The sequence below is a fragment of the Heptranchias perlo genome, chromosome 8, assembly GCF_035084215.1.
Source record: "Heptranchias perlo isolate sHepPer1 chromosome 8, sHepPer1.hap1, whole genome shotgun sequence".
NCBI classification, from domain to species: domain Eukaryota; kingdom Metazoa; phylum Chordata; class Chondrichthyes; order Hexanchiformes; family Hexanchidae; genus Heptranchias; species Heptranchias perlo.
Window position 1 is genome coordinate 19,272,164 of NC_090332.1, and position 18,929 is coordinate 19,291,092.

General features: G+C 42.8%; 1 protein-coding gene across 16 annotated transcripts in view; it reads left to right on the forward strand.

Annotated features, from left to right (window-relative positions):
• Positions 1-18,929, forward strand: part of fbxo11b (F-box protein 11b) — a 193,699-nt gene that overhangs the window by 141,037 nt on the left and 33,733 nt on the right. For all 16 annotated transcript variants that reach the window (XM_067988748.1, XM_067988745.1, XM_067988746.1 and 13 more), the window contains 8 exons: positions 5,536-5,680; positions 7,631-7,760; positions 9,164-9,247; positions 9,332-9,464; positions 10,539-10,645; positions 10,750-10,861; positions 12,792-12,898; positions 12,978-13,115. In XM_067988748.1, the coding sequence (XP_067844849.1) occupies positions 5,536-5,680; positions 7,631-7,760; positions 9,164-9,247; positions 9,332-9,464; positions 10,539-10,645; positions 10,750-10,861; positions 12,792-12,898; positions 12,978-13,115 (956 nt within the window). The remainder of the gene's footprint in view (positions 1-5,535; positions 5,681-7,630; positions 7,761-9,163; positions 9,248-9,331; positions 9,465-10,538; positions 10,646-10,749; positions 10,862-12,791; positions 12,899-12,977; positions 13,116-18,929) is intronic.

An 18,929-nucleotide genomic window follows, 5' to 3' on the forward strand; every position in this document is an offset into this window, starting at 1 on the left:
CGGTGTCTCTTTCCCACCCATCCTGGATGTGTAGTTCCTCTCTGCTGGGCGCGAAAACCGGAAGAGGCATTGTTGCTTGGCCTCATTCTCCCTTTGCCCAAGTTTGACTCTTTGGTTTTATAACTACTCTAACTTTTAGGACCGTGTATTCTTGTGCAATGTTACAGTACCTGGTATCTGTTTAGTGTAACCTGTTGGGTGTAGCTTTGCAGAGTTTCCTACATTTCTTTCTTTTGTCAACCTTAATCCAGCCAGTATTTCCATTACCATGACTTCTTCCAGCAGTTGTTCCTTTGTCATGACAACACTGTTCCTAATTGTACAGGTATCCAGCTGCTATCCTTCAGTGTTCACTATTGATATCTGATGCTAGCTTGGCCATATTTATCTTACCTGTAACAACTCACTTTCTAAATCTAATACTATCCCCTCTTTTTCTATTTGTTCATGGGATGTGGGCATTGCTGGCAAGGCCAGCATTTATTGCCCATCCCTAATTGCCCTTGAGAAGGTGGTGGTGAGCCGCCTTCTTGAACCGCTGCAGTCCGTGTGGTGAAGGTTCTCCCACAGTGCGGTTAGGAAGGGAGTTCCAGGATTTTGACCCAGTGACGATGAAGGAACGGCGATATATTTCCAAGTCGGGGTGGTGTGTGACTTGGAAGAGAACGTGCAGGTGATGTTCCCATGTGCCTGCTGCTCTTGTCCTTCTAGGTGTTAGAGGATCGGGGGTTTGGGAAGTGCTGTCGAAGAAGCCTTGGCAAGTTGCTGCAGTGCATCCTGTGGATGGTACACACTGCAGCCACAGTCCGCCGGTGGTGAAGGGCGTGAATGTTTAGGGTGGTGGATGGGGTGCCAATCAAGCGGGCTGCTTTGTCCTGGATGGTGTTGAGTTTCTTGAGTGTTATTGGAGCTGCACTCATCCAGGCAAGTGGAGAGTATTCCATCACACTCCTGACTTGTGCATTGTAGATGGTGGAAAGGCTTTGGGGAGTCAGGAGGTGAGTCACTTGCCACAGAATACCCAGCCTCTGACCCGTTCTTGCAGCCACAGTATTTATATGGCTGGTCCAGTTAAGTTTCTGGTCAGTGGCGACCCCCAGGATGTTGTTGATGGGTAATTCGGCGATGGTAATGCCGTTGAATGTCAAGGGAGGTGGTTAGACTCTCTCTCTTGTTGGAGATGGTCATTGCCTGGCACTTGTCTGGCGTGAATGTTACTTGCCACTTATCAGCCCAATTCTGGATGTTGTCCAGGTCCCGCTGCATGCGGGCTCAGACTGCTTCATTATCTGAGGGGTTGCGAATGCAACTGACCATTGTGCAATCATCAGCGAACATCCCCATTTCTGACCTTATGATGGAGGGAAGGTCGTTGATGAAGCAGCTGAAGATGGTTGGGCCTAGGACACTGCCCTGAGGAACTCCTGCAGCAATGTCCTGGGGCTGAGATGATTGGCCTCCAATAACCACTACCATCTTCCTTTGCGCTAGGTATGACTCCAGCCACTGGAGAGTTTTCTCCCCGATTCCCATTGACTTCAATTTTACTAGGGCTCCTTGGTGCGACACTCGGTCAAATGCTGCCTTGATGTCAAGGGCAGTCACTCTCACCTCACCTCTGGAATTCAGCTCTTTCGGACCAAGGCCATAATGAGGTCTGGAGCCGAGTGGTCCTGGCGGAACCCAAACTGAGCGTCGGTGAGCAGGTTATTGGTGAGTAAGTGTCGCTTGATAGCACTGTCGACGACACCTTCCGTCATTTTGCTGATGATTGAGAGTAGACTGATGGGATGGTAATTGGCCGGATTGTGGACAGGACAAACCTGGGCAATTTTCCACATTGTCGGGTAGATGCCAGTGTTGTAGCTGTACTGGAACAGCTTGGCTAGAGGTGCAGCTAGTTGTGGAGCACAAGTCTTCAGCACTGCAGCCGGGATGTTGTCGGGGCCCATAGCCGTTGCTGTATCCAGAGCACTCAGCCTTTTCTTGATATCATGTGGAGTGAATCGAATTGGCTGAACACTGGCTGCTGTGATGATGGGGATATCGGGAGGAGGCCAAGATGGATCATCCACTCGTCACTTCTGGCTGAAGATGGTTGCAAACGCTTCAGCCTTGTCTTTTGCACTCACGTGCTGGACTCAGTCATCATTGAGGATGGGGATGTTTACAGAGCCTTCTCCTCCCGTTAGTTGTTTAATTGTTCACCACCATTCACGACTGGATGTGGCAGGACTGCAGAGCTTTGATCTGATCCGTTGGTTGTGGAATCGCTTAGCTCTGTCTATAGCATGTTGCTTCCGTTGTTTAGCATGCATGTAGTCCTGAGTTGTAGCTTCACCAGGTTGGCACCTCATTTTTAGGTACACCTGTTGCTGCTCCTGGCATGCTCTTCTACACTCCTCATTGAACCAGGGTTGATCCCCTGGCTTGTTGGTAATGGTAGAGTGAGGAATATGCCGGGCCATGAGGTTACAGATTGTGCTGGAATACAGTTCTGCTGCTGATGGCCCACAGCACCTCATGGACGCCCTTTTTGAGCTGCTAGATCTGTTCTGAATCTATCCCATTTAGCACGGTGATAGTGCCACATAACACGTTGGATGGTATCCTCAGTGCGAAGATGGGACTTCATCTCCACGAGGACTGTGCAGTGGTCACTCCTACCAATACCGTCATGGACAGGTGCATTTGCGACAGGTAGATTGGTGAGGACGAGGTCAAGTAAGTTGTTCGCTCACCACCTGCTGCAGGCCCAGTCTGGCAGCTATGTCCTTCAGGACTCGGTCAGTAGTGGTGCTACCGAGCCACTCTTGGTGATCGACATTGAAGTCCCCCATCCAGAGTACATTCTGTACCCTTGCTACCCTCAGTGCTTCCTCCAAGTGGTGTTCAACATGGAGGAGGACTGATTCATCAGCTGAGGGAGGGCGGTAGGTGGTAATCAGCAGGTTTTCTTGCCCATGTCTGATGCCTTGAGATTTCATGGGGTCTGAAGTCAATGTTGAGGACTCCCAGGTCCACTCCCTCCTGACTGTTGGTCACTGTACCGCCACCTCTGGTGCTCTGGTGGGTCTGTGTGACAGGACATACCCAGGGATGGTGATGGAAGGGTCAGGGACGTTGGCTGAAAGTTATGATTGTGAGTATGGCTATGTCAGGCTGTTACTTGACTAGTCTGTGGGACAGCTCTCCCAATTTTGACACGAGTCCCCAGATGTTAGTGAGGAGAACTTTGCAGGGTTGACTGGGCTTGGTTTGCCTTTGTCATGTCTGATGCCGGGTGGTCTGTCCGGTTTTATTCTTATGACTTTTTTAGCGAGATTTTACAACTGAGTGGCTTGCTAGGCCATTTCAGAGAGCAATTAAGAATCAACCATATTGCTGTGGGTCTGGAGTCACATATAGGCCAGACCGGGTAAGGACGGCAGGTTTCCTTCCCTAATGGACATTAGTGAACCAGATGGGTTTTTATGACAATCCAGCAGTTTCATGGCCACTATTACTGAAACTAGTATTTTAATTCCAGAATTTTTTATTTAATTAATTGAATTTAAATTCCAAACTGCCTTTGCAGGATTGGAACTCATGACTTCCGGATTATTAGTCCAGGCCTCTGGATTACTATCCTGTCTGCCCTTGTAAGCTCCTGTACCTTGGTCTCTACGAACACAACTCTTTCTTTAAACTTACTGATTACAAACATTTTTCACATTTCTTAGGCCTCTCGTGTATCTGACTCTCTTGTGAACATCCCTCAGCAGACTCTCCTCCTGGTCTCCATCTTTGTTTTTCTTCTCTGGTACTTTTCTTTCCTGTTCGTTTTCTTTTGCCTTTTTTGGTTTAATTTTTTTTCGTCCCTGTTACTCCCTTTTGATTTTACTTCTATCTGGTGCACCCTAATTTTTACTTCAGAAATTTGTTTTACATTTCATTTCCCTGAGGTATTGTTTAATTTGGCTTATTTTGGGTAAACCCCTTAGTCATCCATTTCGCACAGATGTTCTCTTTCACCTTGCTTCCTCTCTGCTGCACCCTTAACTTAGGTACAGCCTGTGTTTCTCTAAGAAAATAGCTAAGCTACAGATCCATTTGTGTTTCCAGCTCCCCTGTTGTTTCATGCTGCTTGGAGGCTTTGGAGAATCGAGCACTCCCAATGACAAAGCTTTGCTTTGTTACAGTTTACCTTGTTACTGATTTAGATGGCTCCTGATGGAGTCTGTGGTCCTTTTTGATTTACTTCTGCCGGTATTTGGCTTCTTTGGCATCTCTGCACCCAGATGTTTTATGCTGTTTTCCCAGCCTGTAAGGATCGACTGAGCCCCATGTGGTCACAGGTGTACATTGTGCTGCAATGTAATCCCCCACACTTGACAGTGGTAGCAGGTGCATCTCTGACAGAATGAGATATCCATCTGTAAGGGACTGGGTTGAGGGCATGTAGATGAAATAGCAATCTGCCTGGCAAAACAATCAATTAAAACTATAGCCAAAAAGGTTAGTTGTGGAACACTCATGTTTGTTTCACAATTGAAATTCTGTTCTAAGGATTTTCACATGGCCAATGTTGCACTTTTCAGAAATGCTTGTGCTGCAGAATAGTGATCAAAAATCAGCCCAAAATTTTATCTCCATTTGCTACTGTAAACTATGAAACTGCAGGCTCCAAGTGGTCGCAGGCGTAAACTAGCCACATCTTATGGTTTGCAGGATCAAGTCTCTGCCGAGGTATCAGTAAGATGATCTCAGGAGCTCTGATTCTAGATTTGGATCCATGTGGTAAAATCATTTGTTGTTGTGGATTAATGAGTAACTGTGGGATGAGAATTCTGAATTGCTCTGGGCTCTTGCTCAGATACTACTTGGTTGAATTTGGAATAAAACTATCAGAGTCTGAGTTTTAGTTCCAGCTTGCTTTCTTTCCTAATGGAGACATTCCATAAAAGAAACAGATCCTCCTATTTTGTAGGATTAAACAATCAGACAGGAAGTGGTGTTTTCCTTTAGCTGTGGACTTCTTCTCAACTTGTTGCACAGATCTTGCCCTCCAACAATTTGTGTAATAGTATTCTAGAATACTGTTAAATGTGCCTTTTACAAACTGATGGCTTGGCATTTGCTTAGTAGTCATCCTCATCTTAGATTTAGATACTTTTTCTAATTTTATGTTGAAGATAGGAAATGGGGCAGTATATATGTTGAAGTGGAGCTTCTATCCGACATATCCCCTTATGAATAATCTGTAGTAAAAGTCTTGTATTTTGGTATTAGAGAACTTTTTTAAATTAAGGAATGAAATTGAATATCATAGCAATATGCTGAGTGAACTTTGTAAACAACACATGTGGGCTCATTTATCCCAATAGCAGTACTATAGAAATATGTGAAATGAAGATGATTCATATAAAGAAGTTAATAAAAATGGAAAATATGGGTGTCAATTTACAAGGTCTGTGGAGGATCTAGAGCAAACCTTTCAGGTGTAGAATGTCATATCCAAATAAGCTTTCAGTTCTGCATTTCACCTTTTAATAGCATCACCAGCAGAACAATATCTTCAAGTAAAACTACCAGATGAGGTAGTTATGAAGATCTTCTCATACCTGCTTGAACAGGACCTTTGCAGAGCAGCTTGTGTGTGTAAACGCTTCAGTGAACTAGCTAACGATCCAATTTTATGGTAAGTAGGCGTCAATTTTTTTGCAGCCATTCTACAATTTGTCCCTTACCCTTCCTGTAATTTTTTTTAAAAAGAGCAATCCGGTCTAAATTATTAGTTGAGACATGTCTCCTTGTATTTCTCTGGCAGATAATCTGGTATAAATGCCAGTCTTTCATAGACAATACATCATGCTGCACTAGTCCAAACCCAATAAGTTACCTATTTAAAAAAAATACCAAGTTGACAAGCTAGCTAAGATCAAAATCAAATTTCATTGGCATGCAAATATGCCCTGAAGCACTCCTGCAACGATGTCCTGGGGATGAGATGATTGGCCTCAAACAACCCACTACCATCTTCCTTTTTCCCCAGTTGTGTATGGAATGTATTTTTGTAGGCAGAAATTGAAGGTCACTAACATTATTGTGTCTGTCACTGGCCTGAGGACTAGTTAGAGGAGCCAATGTACGAACTGTTCAAAAAAGTTTATGGTAATTTTTATTTTTTGGGATCAGATGGGCACGTTTGCTCTGAACAAGAGGCAGGGAAGCTCTTTTTTTCTCAGTGGAGGTTGTGGGAGATTTGGTCAACATGCTGCTGTGAAAGGGATGTGGGGGGAAGGCTTAGTTGGCTTTCTGTTCTGTTTGTGGGGGGGTGCTCAGAGTTTCTGTTGGGGCAGGGTTATCACCTTGGGGATGGGTATTTGTGTATTGATTTCTTCTTTGGTGGGGGTATGCTGATTTAGCTCAGTGGTGGGGGGGTTGGTTTGGCTGTGGCATAATTGCTGGTGTGAAGGGGTTGGTATATTAGTTCCTGCTTGGGTGGAGGGTGATGCTAGTATTTCTTCGGTTTGGGGGGAGGGTTGATGAAGGGATTTCTGCTCGTGTAGGGATAGGTGCTAAGATTTCTGCACATAGCGGGATAGAGATTGTGCTCTCTGAGAATGAAGGGGGCTGGGGGTAGTGAGATCTCTGCTCGCTTGATGGGGGAGGATTGAATTGGAGGATTTCTATTTTGTTTTTTCTGCTGAGGCCATCCACTTTCTTACCTTGGTTCGGAGAGAAGGCTAAACCGTTGCTGCTTTGGTTTGCATTTACCAGTCCTTTGTTTTTTGCTGATTTGTCACTTTATTGCTGGCTTTGCATCATTTATTTAATCTCTTACTATCGGAGTGGGGGGGGGGGGGGGTAATCTCTCTGCCTCGGGGTGGGATGCAGATCAGACCCAATCTCTGCTCAGCAGGGTGGGATTGGATGTGATCAGAGGTTAAACAATTTCTTCTGTTCTTTTATGCTTCTACCTGCACTTTTATCCTCATTTCCATGATTACTTGTCTGCAAGGGCATTTTTAGTTGACTGGCCAATGGAATTTTAATAGTTATGATTTGCTTTTAGCAGCTTCATGCTGCTAAATATGATACAAGGCCGCACGTTTTTTGACTGCATAGTTTATTTTTCCCTGAGCGGAGTGCATTGAGATTTCTGAGGCTTGAATAACCTTAATACTTAACCATAGAAGCTGCCCCATTCTAATCAGTCACGTAATGTTACGCTCACAGTGCCATCTACAGGAATCCTACGGCCACACTCTATCTCTCTTTTATATATATATATAGAGATAATGATTGCTGCATCTAACATTTAAATTGAACAAGAGTAGAAAATATTGATGACCACATTTAACATAGAAATGTGACTTAATTTGACAGATCTTTTGTTACTGCATCAATATTTTTGTGCACATACATTATCCAAACTTCTGCGGTGACAGTTTGTTGGGTAAATACAATTGTTCTAAAGTTGGTTTAACCAAAAAGAGGATCTGAAAGCAATTGGGAAATCTTCCAATTTGCTGGAAATTCAATACATGTTGTATTTCTTGAGTGCGTTTCAGTTTACGTGATGCCATAGTGCATTCCGGATATAATCTTACTTGAAATATAAAGTATAGAATAAATATCTTTCCAGGAAACGGTTATATATGGAGGTGTTTGAGTACACTCGTCCAATGATGCATCCGGAGCCAGGCAAATTTTATCAGATTAATCCAGAAGAGTGTGAACACCCAAATCCATGGAAAGAAAGCTTTCAACAACTGGTATGGCATTATTAATTCCTTATCAGAATCTTATTTTTTTAGAAAGTAAATATTTGAGAGTAAGGTTTTCGTTTTTTCTCCCTCACCTCATCCCCAAACATTAATTACCAATTTCCATCAGTCATCCAAGGATGTGCTGAGGACAGATGAAGTTCTTTCCCTTATGGAAGGGAAGGAAAATTAAGGGCAGAACTGGACTGTCTGAGTTGCACTCTGAATAATCATTCAACAGCATATATTTTGGAGAGGGGGAGAAAGAGGGTCAGAAATCTTGCAGGCTGTCCTTGGGGAGATATGAGGCTTTGCAGAGAGACAATACTTGAAATTGGGCAAGAATAAATATTAATTATTTGGTTATGAAAAAAAGTACACTTCTGTGTTTTTCTGGTAAATTGCACTTTTTTTTTAGATTTTAGGGGGTTGGGGTGAGGAAAGGAAGAGGAGATACAGAAATGATTTCTAATTTAGTAAAATATCCTGGTTACATCTACACCATCTATCCCTTTCAGCATTCTCAAAACCTAGATCTTGTTCCGAGCTTGCACTCCCATCCCCATCTTCATTTCTTCGATTGAAACAAGTTCAGTTCTTGGTGTCTTTTAATTTGGAGCTCTAAATTCAGGAATTACCCTTGTCAAGCTTCTCTGAACCCTCTACAATGTATCACTGTCCTTTTGATGTGTGCAATATTCTATGTGGCCTCAGCACTGATCTACACAACATTTAACTCATCAAATGCCATGGAGACATATCCTACTACTTTATTCACTTTGACTGGAAATGTTCAGTAATTGACTCATAATCCTGCCCAAGTCTGACTAATAATCATACCCAAGTCATGTTCCACCGTTGCTAATGGTCACTCCCTTCATTGTGTGCATATTTGCTATTTTCTTTGCAATGTGCACTGTTCTGTATTTACCTACATTAATAACAGCCTGCCATTTCTTCGTTCATCTGCTTAATTGATTCAGATCTCTTTGAATGTTGTTTCATCTCTTATTTATTACCCTGCCACACAGCTTGGTATCATTAACAAATGTTATAATATCAAAGGTACTGTTTTCCAATTCATTCATTAATAGTAAGCACAAAAGGAAAATTGGAAAAAATCCCTGAGGAACTCCGCTAGTCACTGACTTAGGAGACAGTGTTTTGGTAATTTTTCACTACCATGTGCATCTACCAAGCCAGTTTACAATCCAGCAAGTTTGCTGTAGGCAACCTATTGAATATTGTAAAAACTTTTTCAGTTGTGTTTTTTGTCAGGAGTGCCATAGTCAGTGATGCACAGCAAGATTCCATTATTTGAAGCATTTAATTTGATGTGCAACGATCAGATTTTTTAACTGAAATGCTCCCATGTATTAATGTTTCACTGATTTTTTGACTTTGCATTTTAGTACAAAGGAGCACATGTAAAGCCTGGATTTGCAGAACACTTTTACAGTAGCCCTGCAAGGTATAAAGGAAGAGAAAATATGTTGGTAAGTATTCTCTTTTGCTTGGAATTTATCTACAAAAATGTGTACTGTGATCTTTGAGCTAAATTGTATTCATTTTCCTTATAGTATTATGACACAATTGAAGATGCCTTGGGAGGGGTTCAGGAAGCTCACTTTGATGGCCTTATCTTTGTACACTCTGGTACATATACGGATGAATGGATTTATATTGAATCCCCTATTACTATGATTGGTGCAGGTAGGTATAGTGAAGTAGAGAAATGATGGTATGCAGTCTAACCTTGTAACATTGTTACTGGCAATATGATGGTGCAAAGCATTAATTCTGCAAAATAGAATTCTGTGTTGTGGTAGGGTTTAGGTGTATGCTGATTCTCTTTCTCCTCTCCCTGCCCCCCCCCCCCCCGTGCTATACGATGAAGTAGTTTCATGTAGGTTAATGTGCACACGCTTCTAAATTCCTGATCGAAAATATGATGCAAATTATGATGATTTGCCCGCTGGTTTTAGTTTTTGATTTTTTCTTTTTATTCTCCTTTCCTCGCTCCCTTTCCCTTTCTCTTTCCCCCCCCCCACCCCATCCCCAGCTATTACATGTCAAGCCTTGTCTGCCGGGTCACGCTGATGAACTGTTTCCAGTCTTCTGTGCTCAAACCAGTTATTGGGAAGAAGTGTTTTCTGCATTGATTTGTCATTTATTTCCTTCTGCCTGTTGCTTCTATTGGCATACCAAATCATAGGAACATCCTGTTGACCCATATAACGGGACATTGCTCCCAATATTCTTCTATCCTATACATTTTATTTTTTGCAATTTTAGTTTATAAACCTGGTGAAAGTGGCTCAGTTGATTTTATTTCAATCCGTCTCTGGTGTTCATAAGATACATATCACTGGTTCAGATGGTAAAAGGTAACCTTCTCCTTGGCATAAAGGGCGGTGATGAGTGTAACCCAAGTCTTTCCCCTTCTCAATTCTCCTGAGTCACCCTGGGCTATGTTCGTGCAACTCTTGTTGATTTCAGAACAGTATTGATGGAGGCATTTGGAGCCTCTAGGCCAAGAAGGGGGACAGAATGTGGAACAGGGAAAAGAAAAGCTTCAGCAGAAGTAGTTTAATAAGATTATCTTTTCACTCTTAAAATGCACAAGCATGTTCTAGTTTTAAAAATCTTGGAATTGCGTATGTTGTGAAATTCTTTGACTCAGTAAATAAGTATACGTATTATGTACTTAAAAGACAATTAGTAATTTATCAGAAATGTTGAGCTAACTTGGTTTGCTTTGCTAAAACATTTTTAACACACTTTCAGCACCAGGCAAAGTTGCAGATAAAGTCATCATTGAAAACACTAGGGATTCTACCTTTGTATTTATGGAAGGTTCTGAGGATGCCTATGTTGGATATATGACAATTAGGGTAAGTTCTAATAGTAGTTTTACAGGCTTACAGCCATTTGATAAAGGGGTTTAGCAGTCTGTAATCTATAAGCAAAATCTTTTGTGTACGCTTCTTCCTTCTAGTTTAACCCTGATGATAAATCAGCCCAGCACCATAATGCACACCACTGTTTGGAGATCACAGTGAACTGCAGTCCGATAATAGATCATTGTATCATTCGCAGTACATGCACAGGTCAGTGTCACCTTTGTTATCTTAGTTTAACTTACTGGGGCTGAATACTTGGGGAGTCATTGCAACCCTGGCATTTTGCGTATGGTTCGTTAGTGACAGCCAACTTCAACTTAAAATGAGTGAGGTGATAAGTATTGGTTTTAATTTTAACTAGTAGATCTCCTGTGGCCTTGGCACATGGTAAATCGGAGGATATGTGTCTCTTGCCCATCTGTCACCTTTGTGTTTATGTTTCTGTCCCCTGCTTTTGTGTCTTTCTCTTCTCGCTGCTTCTCTGTGCTTAATTCTCTTTACCAGCGCATCTCGTGTTCTGCTCTATGGGTTTTTTTGTTTTTCATTCTGTTCAGGTGGGTGATGATGTTTGGCACGATGGGAAAGCGAGACGGCGGGGATCGATAGTTTCATATTCTTGGGGTGGGTACGGGGTAAATGCAGGCTGCAGTGACTGTTGGCTCCTTTCCCATTCCCTGTGTAATCTACTATCTACGGCTCTCCCTATGCGTTCTGCTGCGTAAGGATCTTGGCTAATGAGAAATGGTCAGGGATTCTTTCTCTGGTTTCATTTTAGTATCTATGACTGTAAAAAAGCATTGGTGAAACTATGGAGCTGCCTGCCATTCTGCTAAATATAGTCCAGGATGGGGAGCAGTGATGGAAAGAAAATGTGTGTATATTTTTTTTCCCCTTGGTTCTCCCCAGTCAAATTTTCAGGTCTCTGCTGTTCTGGGTGAACCTTTTTATCTGAAGATGTATTAAAATGCCTGCTACACAAAATATATGGAAGTTTGGTGGTGATTGTGAAATGGAGAGATACATTCATGATTTCAGCCTTGAATAATGTTTTGTGTATATGTCTTTTTCCTTCTCTTCCCTCATTCTCTTCTCCCCTAGCCCAACCTCCTCACTTCAGAATAGCCTTCATCATCCTTAGTTGAAGGTTTAGTATAGTGGATGCTGCAGTAACCTGCTGTTGTTAATGGCTGACTGGGCCTGAGTGATTCCTGAGTTTCTGTTTATTTTCCTTTCCCTGAGGCAAACTCCTGGCCTCACAATTATTGCCTCCCCTTAATGACACAGTGAAGATCAAAGAATTTGCTACCTCAGTACTTTGAATAAATAATACTTTTGGGGGGAAAAAAACAAATTGGGTTACGTAACCAAGACACATGTTTCTAGTACAGTATTATCGGGACAGTAGCTTGGATATCACTGCAGCTGTTGCTTTGTTAGTGTCCTTTAGGTCATGTGATTATCATTTCCAAATTTTTGCTGGCTTCATTTAATTATAATTGGACATACTGTACTCATGAATTACAGATCTTGCTCCTTCACAGAACTTTAAGTGGATGAACCAGACTGTTTGCAACCTTGGCGTCCTATATGACTCCGTATCCTCATCACAAAGACCACTTCCGTCCACCTCTGCTACATTGCCTGCTTCCGCCCCTACCTCAACCCATCTGACACTGAAGCTCATCCATGCCTTTGTCACCTGCAGACTCAAGTATTCCAATGCCCTCTTGACCAGCCTCCCATCATCCACCCTCCATAAATTTAAGCTCACCCAAAACTCTGCTGCTATTCTTTCATAGCCTTGCTCCTGCCTATCTTTATATTCCACCCACCCTCACCCCACACCACTTCAGGCTTCATTCCTCCAACTCTGGCCTCTTGTTTATTTGACAGCCATGTCCATTTGTTTTTGGTTAAGCGTCTTGGGATGTTTTGGTATGTTCAAGGCACTATACAAATGCAAGTTGTTGTTGAATATAAAGCATTTGATTTCTATGTATTTTCAGAAAACCAAAAAGGAATTAACATGGATTTGCATTTTATTTAGTGCTTAAAGTTAGTATCTGTATTAATTCCAGAAATCACTAATTCCTGTTGAAATGGTAAAAATTGATTGCTGTGCAATTTTTTGTTACAGTTGGCTCTGCTGTGTGTGTCAGTGGCCAGGGAGCATCCCCTACTATCAAGCACTGCAACATTAGTGATTGTGAAAATGTTGGGTTATACATAACAGATCATGCGCAGGTATGATCCATAACAAAGGTTACTTTTTTACAAATTTTGTTTTTTGCACATAGCTTAGTATAATCTTTTTATTTCATAGGGAATTTATGAGGACAATGAGATTTCAAACAATGCTCTTGCTGGAATCTGGGTAAAAAACCATGGAAATCCTATCATCAGGAGAAATCAAATTCACCATGGGCGTGATGTTGGGGTCTTCACATTTGATCATGGCATGGTAACTCTTACTACTTTCAATAAGAATTTGATAGTTGATGAACGGGGTAATTACTGCAGTATGGTTTAATAAACAGAGTGAGTGTTGGGCTGGGATGTGACAATTCATCAGAATTTGAAATGGAAGAATTTGTTCTCCCAGGGTATGCTCTAGTATGTTAGCAAGGCCACATATGGATGTTGACTGCTGTCCCTAGTTTTTCTAATGGTGCTGTGCTTTTTTTTTCAAATGAAACCATTTGATTTCATGTATACTGGCTAGAAATGATGTCCTGAAATTCCATTCTTCCACAAATTTACAAATTCCATGCTAGCAGAAACAGAGATCTACCATCTCTAAAGTACCCTTCTGGTACACCATTTATAGAGAATAGGAATTTAATTGCTTGAAAAACTGGTTTAATATTGGCATTTGTCAAACGGATGGACTTCTAGATAATTAGAATAATAGTCCACAATTGACATTTTTTGATCTGAAGCAACCTTCTGTCATGATCTTGTAACCAAATTAAGGTTGATTGCCTCTGCTTATTGCTGATCATAAGTGATAAAGGAAGCTTTCACTAGATTGTTTTTATTCTGTTTGTCTTGCCAGTGCTAATCTTCAAGCTTCTTGGCATTTTTCAGTATTAAGATGTCCCATGTGAATTTTCTGTAACCATCCTTTACATGTACTGTGAGGAATTAACAATTCTACTGGTGAAAGCTAGACCTTGATTGCTGAGCATATAACTCTTAATACTAGTTCACAGTTTACTTCAAGTATGACAGCTTTTGCTTGGTTATTCATTTTGTAGTCTCGTAGAATTTTCATATCTCTGTCCTCCGAAATCACCTGTCCTATCTGCTAAGTTTCTGTTTAGACAGTGGTACTGATACTGCACAAAACGCTGTTATTTTTTCACTGGAACGGGAACCATCTATACTAGTGGCTTACAGCAAGGTTTTGGCTGCGTAAAATAATCCAGGAATGTGTGTTATGTGGATCATTTGAACAAGATGCATAGGCTGTTGTTTTCCAGTCATTTCTGGAGCAGTGCAGCACCTAGCCTATGTTAACTTGCATCTACAATGGTCTTTATAATTCTTTTCAAGATCCCAAAAAGTGTAGGCTTTTCTACATCCTAAAAAGTAAGTATCTTTTGTGATGTCTTGCCTTTCAACTTTTGCCATAACTTTTCCTGCTTATGGGACCATGACCACTTGTTTTTTTTTAAGCAACATTTTTAAAGCTGCTGATCTGGTAGATTGGCATGTACATACCTCAATAATTCACCATTCTGCAATATCATAGTTTTTTTTTCCTGCAGTGGCTTTGTACATGCTTATTACTGACTCAGGATTTCACTGGTCCCCTAAAGTGAATGCATTCACACTAAACATGTATATTATTGAAATTCAGATTTGCCTACATAACTGGTACGGTAGCATAATGGTTATGTTGCTGGACTGGTAATCCAGAGGCATGACGGCAGCTGGGGAATTTAAATTCAATTAATTAAATAAAAATCTGGAATAAAAAAAACTAGTATCAGTAACGGTGGCTATGAAACTACCGGATTGTCGTAAAAACCCATCTGGTTCACTAATGTCGTTTAGGGAAGGAAACCTGCCGTCCTTACCTGGTCTGGCCGATATGTGACTCCAGACCCACAGCAATGTGATTGATTCTTAGTCGCCCTCTGACATGGCCTAGCAAGCCACTCAGTTGTAAAACCTCACTACGAAAAGTCATAAGAATAAAACCCTACGGACCGCCCGGCATCGGACCACAAGGCATCGGACACGACAAAGGCAAACCAAGCCCAGTCGGCCCTGCAAAGTCGTCCTCACTAACATCTGGGGACTTATTCCAAAATTGGGAGAGCTGTCCCACAGACTAGTCAAGCAACAGCCTGACATAGCCATACTCACAGAATTATACCTTTCAGCTAACATCCCTTCCAAGATGACTCTTCCATCACCATCCCTGGGTATGTCCTGTCACACCGGCAGGACAGACCCACCAGAGGTGGTGGTACAGTGAGCAACAGTCAGGAGGGAGTGGCCCTGGGAGTCCTCAACGTTGACTCTGGACCGCATGAAATCTCATGACATCAGGTCAAAGATGGGCAAGGAAACCTCCTGCTGATTACCACCTACTGCCCTCCCTCAGCTGATGAATCAGTCCTCCTCCATGTTGAGCACCACTTGGAGGAAGCGCTGAGGGTAGCAAGGGTACAGAATGTACTTTGGGTGGGGGACTTCAATGTCCATCGCCAAGAGTGGCTCGGTAGCACCACGGCTGGCCGAGTCCTGAAGGACATAGCTGCCAGACTGGGCCTGCAGCAGGTGGTGAGGGAAAAACTTACTTGACCTCGTTCTCACCAATCTACCTGTTGCAGATGCATCTGTCCATCACTGTATTGGTAGGATTGACCATCGCACAGTCCTCGTGGCGACTAAGTCCCATCTTTGCACTGAGGACACCATCCAACGTGTTGTGTGGCACTATCACCGTGCTAAATGGGATAGATTCAGAACAGATCTAGCAGCTCAAAACAGGGCATCCAAGAGGTGCTGTCCAAGAGGCCATCAGCAGCAGCAGAATTGTATTCCAGCACAATCTCTAACCTCATGGCCCGGCATATTCCTCACTCTACCATTGCCAACAAGCCAGGGGATCAACCCTGGTTCAATGAGGAATGTTGAAGATCATGCCAGGAGCAGCACCAGCGTACCTAAAAAATTAGGTGCCAACCTGGTGAAGCTACAACTCGGGACTAGATGCATACTAAACAGCGGAAGCAACATGCTATAGACAGAGCTAAGCGATTCCACAACCAACGGATCAGATCAAAACTCTGCAGTTCTGCCACATCCAGTCATGAATGGAGGTGGACAATTAAACAACTAATGGGAGGAGGAGGCTCTGTAAACATCCCCATCCTCAATGATGGCAGAGTCCAGCACGTGAGTGCAAAAGACAAGGCTGAAGCGTTTGCAACCATCTTCAGCCAGAAGTGCCGAGTGGATGATCTATCTTGGCCACCTCCCGATATCGGAACAGGAGTAGGCCATTCAGCCCCTCGTGCCTGCTCCACCATTTGATAAGATCATGGCTGATATGTGATCTAACTCCATATACCTGCCTTTGGCCCATATCCCTTAATACCTTTGATTGCCAAAAAGCCATCTATCTCAGATTTAAATTTAGCAATTGAGCTAGCATCAATTGCCATTTGCAGAAGAGAGTTCCAAACTTCTACCACCTATTGTGTGTGGAAATGTTTTCTAATCTCACTCCTGAAAGATCTGGCTCTAATTTTTAGACTGTGCCCCCTACTCCTCAAATCCCCAACCAGCGGAAATAGTTTCTCTCTGTCCACCCTATTTGTTCCCCTTAATATCTTATAAACTTCGATCAGATCACCCGTTAACCTTTGAAACTCCAGAGAATACAACCCCAATTTGTGTAATCTCTCCTCGTAACTTAACCCTTGAAGTCCGGGTATCATTCTAGTAACCTAGATATCCCCACCATCACAGAAGCCAGTCTTCAACCAATTTGATTCACTCCACGTGAAGCGCTGAGTGCACTGAATACAGCAAAGGCTATATGCCCCGACAACATCCCGACTGTAGTGCTGAAGACTTGTGCTCCAGAACTAGCTGCGCCTCTAGCTAAACTGTTCCAGTACAGCTACAACACTGGCATCGACCCGACAATGTGGAAAATTACCCAGGTATGTCCTGTCCACAAAAAGCAGGACAAATCCAATCCGGCCAATTACCACCCCATCAGCCTACTCTCAATCATCAACAAAATGATGGAAGGTGTCATCGACAGTGCCGTCAAGCGGCACTTACTCACCAATAACCTGCTCACCGATGCTCAGTTTGGGTTCCGCCAGGAGCACTCTGCTCCAGACCTCATTACAGCCTTGGTCCAAACATGGACAATGGAGCTGAATTCCAGAGGTGAGATGAGAGTGACTGCCCTTGACATTAAGGCAGCATTTGACCGAGTGTGGCACCGAGGAGCCCTAGTAAAATTGAAGTCAATGGGAATCGGGGAAAACTCTCCAGTCGCTGGAATCACAGCTAGCACAAAGGAAGATGGTAGTGGTTGTTGGGGACCAATCATCTCAGCCCGAGGACATTGCTGCAGGAGTTCATCAAGGCAATGTCCCAGGCCCAAACATCTTCAGCTGCTTCATCAACGACCTTCCCTCCATCATAAGGTCAGAAATGAGGATGTTCGCTGATGATTGCACAGTGTTCAGTTCCATTCGCAAGACCTCATAATGAAGCAGTCCATGCCCGCATGCAGCAAGACCTGGACAACATTCAGGCTTGGGCTGATAAGAAGTGGCAAGTAACATTCGTGCCAGACAAGTGCCAGGCAATGACCATCACCAACAAGAGAGAGCCTAACCACCTCCCCTTGACATTCAATGGCATTAGCATCGCCGAATCCCCCACAATCAACCACCTGGGGGGGTCACAATTGACCAGAAATTTAACTGGACCAGCCACATAAATACTGTGGCTACAAGAGCAGGTCAGAGGCTGGGTATTCTGCAGTGACTGACTCACCTCCTGACTCCCCAAAGCCTTTCCACCATCTACAAGGCACAAGTCAGGTTTGTGATGGAATACTCTCCACTTGCCTGGATGAGTGCAGCTCCAACAACACTCAAGAAGCTCAACACCATCCAGGACAAAGCAGCCCGCTTGATTGGCACCCCATCCACCACCCTAAACCTTCACTCCTTCCACTGGTTTGAGATGTTTTTTGGGTGTGATGTGGCGCAGTTTAAATGCAACTCTGTCTTTGTCTCCTGACTGTTCCTAGCACATGCTTGCGTCTGTCTGGTATGTTCCTATTGAATGAATCCCTAAACAATGATGTAGTCTGTTGCTGTGTCAACTACATCTATATGCTCTAGCATTAAATGAATGATATAATGGAGCAGGGAAGTAGCTATACCTTCCAAAGTATACATTGAGGTACATAGATGTGAATTTGCAACATTACTTTGTCAAATGCACCTTATACTGGATGCATCCAATTTAGAAAACACTTCCGTTCCAGCAAACTGACATATCTTCTCGTGTAAGTAATTTGCAGTGTTTTCTATAAAGCTTTGTTCAGAGTACATGGGCATGATTTTATCAAGGGGTCGGTGGGGGGGGGGTAGAATTCGCCTCCGTTAAAACCAGAAGTGGGCGGGTTTTAGATTCAAAAAATTTTTACAGCCCCCGCACCCAACCGACCCATTTTTCCCATTTAAAATCATGCCCCATGGATCGAGAGACACTGTTCATTTGTTTTTTTGCACAATCATTAAGGAGCTTATCCATTTAGCGGGCTCTTTAACTTTTGTAATTGTGCCAAGTGATTGCTTTCTTATTTCTTTGTCTCAAATTATTAAGACAATACAAGCAGCAAAACTTCAAAATAAATCATTAACTGAAAACTTCTCAGCCATATCTATAGGCTATGTTTGCTTCACCACCTGTATTCTTTCACAATCCTTGAGTCCTGGTAATGGACAAAGAACAGTGCATGTGTTTCACTATCAACTTACACTATCCCATCACCAACATGTCATTACCAGGAGATACTTTGTTTACTTGGCATAGATCTGAGTTTTAGTTTCCCATGTAGGTTCTCATAGTCCTTGCCTCCTGTGATGCTAAACTTCAGGATATGGTATTTCTCCTTTGCTGATATTAAGAGTATCCACAAAAAAACTGCTCTTTGTTCTTCCTGCTGAGTCAGCATTCATGATGTACTTTTGTCACTGATAGTGATCTGCTCGCACTGGCA